The sequence below is a fragment of the Nannobrachium achirus genome (assembly GCF_963921795.1).
Source record: "Nannobrachium achirus genome assembly, chromosome: 22".
NCBI classification, from domain to species: Eukaryota; Metazoa; Chordata; class Actinopteri; order Myctophiformes; family Myctophidae; genus Nannobrachium; species Nannobrachium achirus.
Genome location: NC_137829.1, coordinates 26,291,550 through 26,302,823, shown reverse-complemented (window position 1 = coordinate 26,302,823; position 11,274 = coordinate 26,291,550). Strand labels below are relative to the sequence as shown.

Genomic DNA, 11,274 nt, shown 5'->3' with positions numbered 1-11,274 from the left:
TTCGTTCCCTGTGCCTGTGGGCCAAAACACAAAACAGGCGCATAAATAAACAGGAAATTAATTTGGCCAAAACGACTGGCGTGCTAACTGACCAATCACAACGCAGTTCAGAGCACCGCCATCCAATCACGTTTGGGAAGAACGGCGGGACTTCCTGTATGTGACGCAAAATGTCTCGGTCTACACTGGAGGCCCAACCCTTTGTGTTTCCTACTGCCCGTCAATCAAAATAGAAAAAATATTGACAGTTATCACATATTGCTGCGCGTCTACAATCAATAGAACCTGCCGATCATGTCTGGAGACGTGTGATTATACACATTTCCCGGATTAAGAAGGAGTCACGCCATGACTGGTATGTAATATCCATCTTATTCCTTAGGCAAAGTAAGCTAACGAGCTAACGTAAGCATCCTTTGGCTAAGCTAAGTTAGCTCTCTACGCTTGCTAGCGCCAGTAGTTTCTTACATAGGATGCCATTAGCATCAGCTAAGCGTCTTAGCTAAGCAACCAAGCAACTCTAAAATAAAGCAGCAGCCAGCTTACCTATCGTTATCATTACATCAGTCTTTCTTTCCTGTGCAGTTAGTCTATATAGACACTCAAAGCTACTATCCATTGCAATGTTAAAATGTTCACCTAACGTTGCAACGTTATCAGAGCATCTGGTTTGTTTAGCTAACGTGTAGCACTGCTTTTCTACTGTTTTACTTTCCCACAGCGCCAGAACAGCCAGTGAAACCAGAGGAAATGGCTGCCTTGGACGCGGACGGCCGTCAAAGCGACTTTCTTCATCAAGACAACGGAAGAAACAATCAGGTAACTTAATATCTACGGGCTAAACCAGTGTGTGCATCTCTGCTGTTTGAAGTGAGTGAGTGCTTCGTGAAGTTCACACGTTTCAAACTTTTCCTACTAGCTAGCGATAAACCTAACTTCCTATGTGGCCTGGACTAACGGCCACCCACTTTCTTCCCTTTAAACCCGCCCATTGTGGGTAGGACACTCAGCCGTCACCGCTTGACCTGCTAGCAACCACCTGCAGCCAGGTCGGGTCACCATCATCATCAGAGATGGATAGAGGTGCTGATGTGGTAAGTCACCACCTCTGCTAGATATATTATGCTAATAAGCCACAATCAAAATGTATTTGTGGTGGCGGGACTGTAGGAACCCCATTAACAAGAGTGGTTTGTTTGGTCTTCTGCTTTGCAGTGGGATGATGGAATAAATTGTTGATATTGATGGCTGATGTAAAACAACAGGTGTGGCAATCTGGAACAGTATCATTTTCATAGAAATGTTTTTAGATTGACATGAGGCAGATATTTCAATATGAAATGATAAATGATTAGACACAATTTGACTGCAAGCGATAAATGTAATGACAGAGCTGTAGCGATGAACAATATAAAGGTGGGTCTGTGTTTATCAAATCACTATTTTCATGGAAATTATGCACTTCTAACATTTTATTTTCTCAAGTGATTTTTGTTACTTCCACCCTAAATAGAATTAAATACTCAATTTTACCATCCATCTCACAACACCACAAAACCTGGGGGGGTTAACATACACTTGTCTACTCATAGGGGACAGGAATTCCAATTTCACTGACACTGACCTTTAAATCGTTCATATGAAACCATTTAAATAGCTAACTAAAACCAGAAATTGAATATTTCAGCTCACAGTTGGAGAGAAAAAAAAACGTTCTGTGCTCTAACAGGCATTTCTCTAATCAGAGCTTCCCGTTTACTTCCTCAGACAACAGATCTCTCATCTATACAGCTTACCGGGACCGATAGATGGGAGGTGCTGTCTCCCACAGCGGCAGCAAACGATGATTCTGGGATGATACAGATCCAGAGTCAGGGGATATTAACATCAAACGGACAGTATGTTCTTCCTTTCCAGAACCTCCAGTCTCAACCAATCTTTGTGACATCAGGAACAGATGGCTCCTCTGCCAACACAGTGCCTAACATTCAGTACCAAGTGATTCCTCAGATTCAGACATCAGCTGATGGTCAGCTGAGCTTCTCCACATCCACAGTGGACGGGGCTGCTCTGAGTCAAGATGCCACGGGGCAGATCCAGATCTTGCCCGATGGCAGCCAGAGCATAAGTGTGGCATCGGCTGCAGACATCCTTACTAACAACCAGAACCTCATATCACAAACTGGTCAAGTCCAGCAGATCCAGGGAGTTTCTATTGGCAGCTCCACCTTCAACAACCAAGGCCAGGTTGTCACTAATGTGCCTATGGGTTTGCCAGGGAACATTACTTTTGTTCCAATTAACAGTATGGATTTGGACTCCCTTGGCCTGTCTGGTGCTCAGACTATAGCAACAGGGGTCACCGCTGATGGCCAACTAATTATGACCAGCCAATCTGTGGATTGCTCTGAGAGCATGGAGAAGACAGGTGACGCACCGACACTAACTGTAAATGACTCGAATGCAAATCAAGAAATATATGTGCCAACGTCCTCTCAGCTGCCTGATTCAACAAATGAGTCAGGCTTGCTGACGCAAGACACTTCGATGCCATCCATGGCCACAGAGCAAGGTGACTCAAGTTCTGGTCTACAGGAAGGCTATGTCCATCAGAACCAGGTGCAGCACATACATGTGTCTTCAGCCCAGCCTATTATCCAGCTGCAGCAGGTGCCAGTCCAGTCCAGTAATGGTCAGGTGGTCCAAACGGTCACGTCGGGCAGTCAGAGCATGCAGAACGTCCAGCTGATCAACCCGGGGACCTTTATCATCCAAGCCCAGACAGTCACACCATCAGGCCAGATCCAGTGGCAAACGTTCCAGGTGCAAGGAGTGCAAAACCTGCAAAATCTCCAACTGCCCACCACACCACCCCAACAGATAACACTGGCTCCGGTCCAGACCCTGTCCTTCGGTTCCAACCCGGTCAGCATCAGCACAGGGCAGATCCCCAACCTGCAAACAGTGACCATCAACTCGCTGGCCCAGCATGAGGGCGGCAGTCCCGCAGGTACAGAGAAACTCTTTGGTATCAAAAGTCACTTTCAGGCTGTGAGGTGTATGTAATATGTAGGGCTGAAACGATTTCGATTTAAATCGCGAATTGAAGCGAAATAGACGTTCGATTCAATGTATCGAAATTCCAACCAGCATCGTGATTCACGTGCGTGCATGCATGCTTCTAACGGAGGAGAGCTCTGTTATTCTCCTCTCTCTGTGTGCGTGTGTGTGTGTGTGTGTGTGTGTGTGTGTGTGTGTGTGTGTGTGTGTGTGTGTGTGTGTGTGTGTGTGTGTGTGTGTGTGTGTGTGTGTGTGTGTGTGTGTGTGTGTGTGTGTGTGTGTGTGTGTGTGTGTGTGGCGGCTCCAGTTCACTTCTCTCTCGTTCTCTTCTCTCTCTCTCTCTCTGTGTGCGACATGAGAGATGGATAACTAAACTCACATTGTTGTAAACTGTGTTCCAAAAACCATAATTCCAAAGTCATTGGCATAGATGTGGACAACAGTTGTTGTCGATCTAAGGATAACGTTTTAGTTCCCTTTATAGAGTTTAAAACGGTCATTTCTACCGGAGCTAACAGATAGCAGCTAGTGAGAAGGTGGAGGAATTGTTGCCATTAGTTTCTGCGAGAGAAACAAGCTGGTCAATGTAGCGAATGTGATTACCGGTATAGTAAATTTCCAAATTATTGTCTTAGGAATGCGACAAAAAACTAAACAATATTATTGAACACAAGTCTCCATGGCATGAGTAATCAATAGAAAAAAAGTCATCTTGGGGGTGAACTACTCCATTAAGAAGTCACCACCGCTGGACATTTTTTAGATTACAAACAGATCCAGTAAATGTCTTCCCTACATTGCCAACAAATGTTGAGTAGGCAGAATGCTTGGCAGATGAACCAGCACTTAGGCTACAATTAAGGCCCCGTACATACGGCAACGCTCTGTAGAGAAAACGGTGAGGTCCCGGGATATTGCCGTTGCGTTTTGCCTTTTTATCAAGCGTTCATATGAAGCTGAAATGATGTAGTGTCCATGTCACCGAGTGAACGGCAGAAACGCAAGTAGCAACAACGCATGGTAAGCTTTTTCTCTCTTACAAATAGATATTGAATACCATCATATAACGTTGTGGTTTGGTGGCTGAGCGGGTTAAGTCATAGTGTTTTCAGTCCATGAGCCCCGGGTTCGCGTCCCCGCTTGCCCACCGCCGACGGCTTTTTTTTTTTTTTTTCTTTTTGATAATAAAGTTATAATTATTATTATTACATTATTCACATAACTCGGTAACAGCGCTGAGTCGGCTCATCGCCTCCGTCATGGATAATAATAACTTTATGGCCGCCAAAAAAAAAAAAGAAAAGTTGTTCGTGGTGGTGAAAAGAAGACACAAGCGGGAAGCGAACCCTGGACCCGTGGATCAAAAACACCATGCGTTAACCACTCGGCCACCGAAACAGAACGCTGAGGAGGGTATTCTGTACCTATTTGTAGGAGATAAAAAGCCTAACATGCGTTGTTGCTTCTTGCGTTTATGCCGTTCACTCGGTGACGCGAGGGGAGAGAGGAGTCAGCTTTTCCACCCAAAAGTGCGGATCCAGATCGTTCCGTTTTTAACCCCCGAAAATGCCGTTGTCGTCTGAACGGAAGGCCTATCTGACTTTTCCTTTTGCGTTATTCACGTTGCCAAAACGCAGTGTGAACGGCGCCTAAGTCACAATCGAAACCCCAGGGGGCTAGGTGAGCCTTTTCTCCTTCCAGCCAGCTGATCATCTTGTCTAGATATCTACAACACAAGGCCTAGGAGGATGGCCAAACAGGGTTTGGCTGTATCTGTCTGTCTGTCTCTATCTTGCTCAGGGTCAGGCGTTTTTTACCTAGTACTTCTCCAGTCCAATTGCCCCATCCAAATTTCTTCTTGCCCTTGCTGTAGGGTGCCATTGCCAGTGGTGCAGTGTGTCTATTTCACTTGTGTGTAAAATGCTACTGAACACAAGTTTATTAAAGAAAAATCTATATTCAATATTACATCAATTCATTATATTTAATTGTAGACACAATTTGGGTTCCAAGTTACAACTATTATTAGGTAAAAGCAATCTGACTGAGACCCCGCAGATCTAGAAGCTAACAACATATCACATCGACTTAGATGTCAGTTTGTAGATCAGTTTTTTCCCCATACTCTGTGTGTGTGTGTGTGTGTGTGTGTGTGTGTGTGTGTGTGTGTGTGTGTGTGTGTGTGTGTGTGTGTGTGTGTGTGTGTGTGTGTGTGTGTGTGTGTGTGTGTGTGTGTGTGTGTGTGTGTGTGTGTGTGTGTGTGTGTGCGCGCGTTCTGAATCCTCGCACACTACTGTACCTGATCAAATGAAAATGTAGCGAATGTGCAAGTTCAACTGAATTCAAGAACTTTATCAGACAATTGATATGTTTGTCTTTTTTGCAACAGTGATTCTATTTAATTGACACTCGTTTCTCGAGTAACGTTGCGCTAGTCACTTTCGTAGAAAAGGATTGTTATTTAAATGGATTTCATCAATGTAATAGGAACGCCAGTACTCGCTCTGAACATGAAGCATTGAGAGAGCCTGATGATCATGCACTCGTACAAATGCAATCAGGTGAAATGTTAACTTGGTTACTCATGTCGGTGGGTGGCAGACTAGAGCCCTGCTCGGGCACAGCGATCCAGAATAGGCAGACAGTGGCAGCCTGCAACTAGGAGAAATCAAGAAAGGAAACACAATTGGTCCTTGCCCGCTCTGGCATGTCTGGACAGGTTTTGCGTTGCCTGTCAGTTTGCCTCACATGCCCTTGGCAGGCGGGCACCCTGAAGTTCTGTAGATACAGTAGATAGACCTTTGTTGATCCTGTGAGGGAAATTCAGTTGTCAGAGCCAGCACAGCAGTTATGAGTACAGACACAGAGGAAAATATATACTGTGAGATACAGCCAAGAGTAGCGACACAATAGGTAGAAGTAAAAACAAATCAAGAAACAATATAAAAAACACTACCAGCAATGAACAACATTAAACTCCCGATAGCAGTATCCTGCACTATGCAGAAATATAATCAATCACAGTGTCATTGCAGTATAAATAATAATGCACTGATCTCAATCAGTACAGTAAACACCATACAGTGTCAGTGAAGAATAGAATCTGTATTTGTATTGAGCTACAGTGAACCACACAGCTAGCTCCGGGGGGCAATGTTATAAATGTTGGCACACAAAGCTCACATTTGCACAACATTGGTGTGATGTGTTTGCATTTTTCCAGATATATATCCCTGCAGCCCTATGTAAAAGGAGGCAAAGAGGCTAAAGCAATTCTCCCTCTACAGTAATACTTCTCTATATATATTTACGTGTAGGGGGAGATTCAAGTCCTTTCACAGAATAAATCTATACTATCATTTTGCGAATGTCTGAGTGAGTGAGTGTCTGTCTGTCTCAGCGTTTCTCCTCGGTGGCTGGAGCAATTGATCTGAAATCGCATCACCATCAGCATATGAACACACCTGACATAACTGTGAAGCCCGTTTGTCACTTTCACAAATCGTATGCTGTATATTAGCATTTTTATGGTGTATCTATATCTATTTAGCCTACAGTACCTTTTGTGACCACACATGTTAAGGGAGGGGCGCTGTTGTTCAGGCCATTAGCACAATCACACACAAACCCCCCCACACACACACACACACACACACGGGGGGAGGGGGGGGAGGGGGGAGTGTGTGCAGGCAGGCGGGCGGGCGAGCGGGGGGGGGGGGGGGTTCTGGCCCTGTTACAGATGATGTCCAAAAATCATGCAGATCGGTACACAGTATCTCTGTAGCCGTTAAATGGAACGGGTATTTCTTACATTGATGCTCCTACATATTAGCATGCAAGCACCAGTTAAAGTTACTTTCCATCCCTCATATACTGTGTGCACAGTGCACATCCCATAACCCACACACTGCACATCATTTCGGAGCTCATATCTTTGAACGGGTAAGGGCTAGTGTTTATTAATTTAGCTAATTACCTCTAAGCCTTTTCAATTTCCTTTCATGTTTGGGTTAGATGCATTGTAAAATGATACTTTCTTTTTTAGTAAGTTTCAACAATCTGTTGGTTTTTCTTTGCATCAAGTTGTCCAGAGTCTGTACTGAGAGACTGAATTAATTGACTTGTGAAAATCCACATCATTCCTCCAGGAATGGTGTCATATGTTATAATGAAAAGCATTTTGCAGGCTATTTGGCATGTTATTATCAGAGCTCTCATTGATATTGATCTATGAATTTATTCCTCTGCTTTGGCTCCCAGACATCCATATAAAGGAAGAGCCAGACTCTGAGGACTGGCAGCTGGGGACAGACTCTACCCTGAACGAAAGTGATCTTTCGCACCTGCGAGTGAGGCTGGTGGAAGAGGACGACCAGCTCGGCCAGGAGGGCAAGAGGCTGAGGCGAGTGGCGTGTACTTGCCCCAACTGCAAAGAGTCCGGGGGGAGGTGAGTTTGCCACACTGCAGCTCTGCAAGACACTCAACTCTGTGCCCTGCTTCTGCGCGCCAGTGCGCGGGCATATCACGGTGATCACATCCACTTGTGTCTGTGTCATTCTTCTCAGAGGGTCCAGCATGGGGAAGAAGAAGCAACACATCTGCCACATCACTGGTTGTGGGAAGGTGTACGGGAAGACATCCCACCTGCGAGCACACCTGCGCTGGCACTCTGGGGAGCGACCGTTTGTCTGCAGCTGGATGTTCTGTGGGAAGAGATTCACACGCAGCGATGAACTTCAGAGGCACAGGAGAACACACACAGGTGCGGTGCTTCTTTTTTTATCACTCCTGTACAGTGCTGCGCTTCGGAATCTGTGGTGATTTCAAACGCCTGGACTGCATATGGGGAATGTTTTAATGGTGTACCCTGCAAATGTGGTTTGAGCAGGAAATGACAGGTCATCTTGGCTTACCTGTTAAAACGCTCGGTAATGGATGTTTTTCTGCTTTATCTCACCCATGGTTCAATGAAACGCAAAAACGGTGTACTTATGCAAACTTTGAAAGCATGCTGTTTTAAGGTTGAAATGTGTCCTTATCTGTCAGATCTATGCACTATATCTTTCTACCTAAGCAATATGCATTCTTAATTATAGAGTTGTAGCTTATGAAATATCCAAATAAATAAAAGAACAATAAACAATGGTTCATCTACTTGACACTTGGCAAATCATTTTAAAACGGCCATAACCAGCCAGATGTGAGAAGCACATGTGTGTGTGTGTGCGTGTGTGTGTGTGTGTGTGTGTGTGTGTGTGTGTGTGTGTGTGTGTGTGTGTGTGTTTGCATGCGTGCGTGCGTGCGTGCGTGCGTGCGTGTGTTCTTTCTTTTCGTGCCATTTACTCAAATCATGCACTTTGTTAGTCACTCTGGATAAAAAATATCAGCTAATTGCCTAAATTGTCTATATGTGGTTCCTCCCTTTATTGGCTGAAAGAGCATAATCAGTCTATAAAGAATACAGTAGCATTTCATTATCCTCAAAAGCTCTAATATTAACAATTACCTGTTAGATTGTACTACTTACCAAGTAGATTTTTCCTTTTATCTTTTTTCATTTGGCCCAGTTGGCCATGGATTGCAAACAATGACACAGTGTCGATCAGAGAGTGGCCTTCATTAAGTAATACAATGACATGCTGTAACATAGGGTTTATTATCTGACATGAAAATCATGATCAAGACCTTTAGTATTCATTTCATTCATTAAAACAAGCTAAACTCAACTTGCGGTCGCACTTTATGTTCCTTTTTTCTTTTACCAACCATCTAATATTTGAATATTTGAAAAAAAAGGCATGGAAAAATAACGTTTTTGCCCTCTTCAAAACTCGCCACGGAGCAATTTCTCTATCTCGGCCCCAACTCTTGTTTCCCCTCTTTCTGTCCTTGGCAGGGGAGAAGAAGTTTGTCTGCCCGGAATGTTCCAAGCGGTTCATGCGGAGTGACCACCTGGCGAAGCACATTAAAACGCATCAGAACAAAAAAGGCGTGAACTCTGGCGGTGCCGTGGTGGCCTCGATGGAGTCTGCCGGGTCCTCAGACAGTATCATCACCACGGCAGGTGGGACCACGCTCATCCTCACCAACATCCAGCAGGGCTCAAGCCACGCCCAGGACATCCTGGCCAACGCTGAAATCCCTCTCCAGCTCGTCACCACCGTAGCAGCCAGCGAAGTCATGGAGTGATTCTTTGCACTCCACTTTATAAACTTCTTACATCCTCTCATATTACTCCACACCTGATTTGTTCTTTTTTTTTTTTTTTTTAAGTCATGCTAAGAAGAAATATATATTATATATATATTTTATCACAAGAAATCGTCAACCCATGTCCCTAAATAGTCTTTTTATCGACGGAGGTAGCGAGAGGGTGGGGTCAGAAAGAGACAAATATGCGGTTGCAGTACACACACACACACACACAAACACACACGCACACGCACACACCCATGCGCATGCACGCACACACACACACACACACACACACACACACATATGGAAATGCCTTATTTTGTACAATATGTTGTTGGAAACATAGGATGCTGTTAGTTTCAAAGCTACTTATTTGTTAATGATGTTTCCTAATTTTCTTTTGTCTTTTTTTATGGTACACAATTGAGCAATTTCTAACATGTCCTTTTGTTAAGGTCTGTTCCTGATTCCTGAGACCTGATGTTATTGAACTGAAGATATGGGTTTGCTTACGTCCATGTGTGTCTTCATGTGAATCTATTCTTGTTCACTTTTTATATTATGCTTTTATGATAATTTTGTCATAGTGTCCTCTTTTCTTTTGTAGTCATTCTACTTGCCCAACCACCTTTAAGTTGCTCATGTATTATAATTATCTGGGTGGAAATGACAAACAATCAATGTAATTATGTTTTTTTGTATTATAGTCCCTCTGAAACATATACAGTTCAAGTGATATGCATTATTTGCATATCCTATATTTTGACTGAACAGCTATTTATAATAGGCTTTGCATAGGAACCGGTTTTGTGATATTGAATCTCCAAACTCCTTAAAATGGCTATTTCATGTGTAATTCAAATAATTTTCCTTTTATGTTTTTTTGTTTTCACTTCTTTTTTTTTCTGAATTATTATTAATTCAAAACAAAATGTGTTGTAACAGAAAGACTCAAAAGCCATGTTTGGGAGGTAATTGCCAAATTCGACTACAATCTCAGGGTGACTTGGTCATGCAGTACTGTATGATTGGACAGTGACTACCAGAGTAATTCTCCCCTGTAGCTGTGAGGGCCGTTTTGCAGGGTGTTTTAAAGTGATGCTATTTGATGGACCAAAAGCTGAGGTAAATTATGCTGTCACCATGTAATCTAACCATGTCATATTTTCTTTTTCTTTTTTTTTTTTTGCTTTTCTTTTCTTTTTGTGTTACAACCCCTATCACCTTAATGTAATGGCTTGGTAGGACTTATATCAGTACTATACCTTGCCCAATCAGCCCAGGTGAATTGGTGTCAATGTATTGCTAAAAGCGGTACTTTTTTGTCTCCTTGTTTTCTTTTTTATCAGCACTACTCATCACTTTTCTTTTTTGTATGAAATGTTTTGTACAATTCCCTACAAATTGTGTCATCTATGCCTATTGTCAGTAAATGTATGGTTTTTGTTTGTTTGTTATTTCTTTGAATTGATAACATTGTATGTTTTTTCTGTTCTGTGTTAATATATCTTCTCTTTTTTTTGTGTATACACTTGAGCAGTGTATTTACTGGAATGTTTCAATGCTCAATGTTTCCTGTGATTCTGTTTGTCTTCACATGGTAACACAAGGTTCTTCTCAGAAGATCATACTGTATTTCAGTGGTTCTCAAAGTGGGACTCTGTGGGTTCCTTTAGGGAAGTCTGTAACGCTGACAGTGTACAAATGGACGGTTCATTTAGTTTGGTTTGTACACTGCCAGTGAGTTAAGAAATTTGAAAGTTTGAGAAACACTGCTGTAGGTTGAGACTACCTATGTGTGGTAGATAGTAAGACATTAGATCAACATACTCAATTGTGTTCATTACGCAGCCTCACACATGTAGTACATGGTGGCCTCCTTTATTCAAAATTCAGTTGATCCAATTTCTGTATAATTTTATGAGAATATGTAATGTCAATATAAACTCTTCTGTAACAGTTGCATTTCCGTTCAGTTTAGATTTATTTTTTATTTTTTAGATGGTGCATAATGGTTGT

At 42.9% G+C, this 11,274-nt stretch overlaps 1 protein-coding gene across 1 annotated transcript; it reads left to right on the top strand.

Moving 5' to 3' along the window:
• The first annotated feature begins 207 nt into the window (after positions 1-207).
• sp3a (sp3a transcription factor) lies at positions 208-9,291 on the top strand. Its single transcript, XM_080752597.1, has 7 exons — positions 208-355; positions 722-819; positions 1,002-1,094; positions 1,768-3,010; positions 7,321-7,507; positions 7,626-7,822; positions 8,957-9,291. The coding sequence occupies exons 1-7, from the start codon at positions 349-351 to the stop codon at positions 9,247-9,249; spliced, it is 2,118 nt and encodes a 705-aa protein (XP_080608723.1). The 5' UTR covers positions 208-348; the 3' UTR covers positions 9,250-9,291.
• Positions 9,292-11,274: the final 1,983 nt, after the last annotated feature.

Coding starts and splice junctions, on each gene's coding strand:
- sp3a (XM_080752597.1), top strand. Junction 820..1,001: donor ACAACGGAAGAAACAATCAG/GTAACTTAATAT, acceptor CATTGTGGGTAG/GACACTCAGCCGTCACCGCT. Junction 7,508..7,625: donor TGCAAAGAGTCCGGGGGGAG/GTGAGTTTGCCA, acceptor CATTCTTCTCAG/AGGGTCCAGCATGGGGAAGA.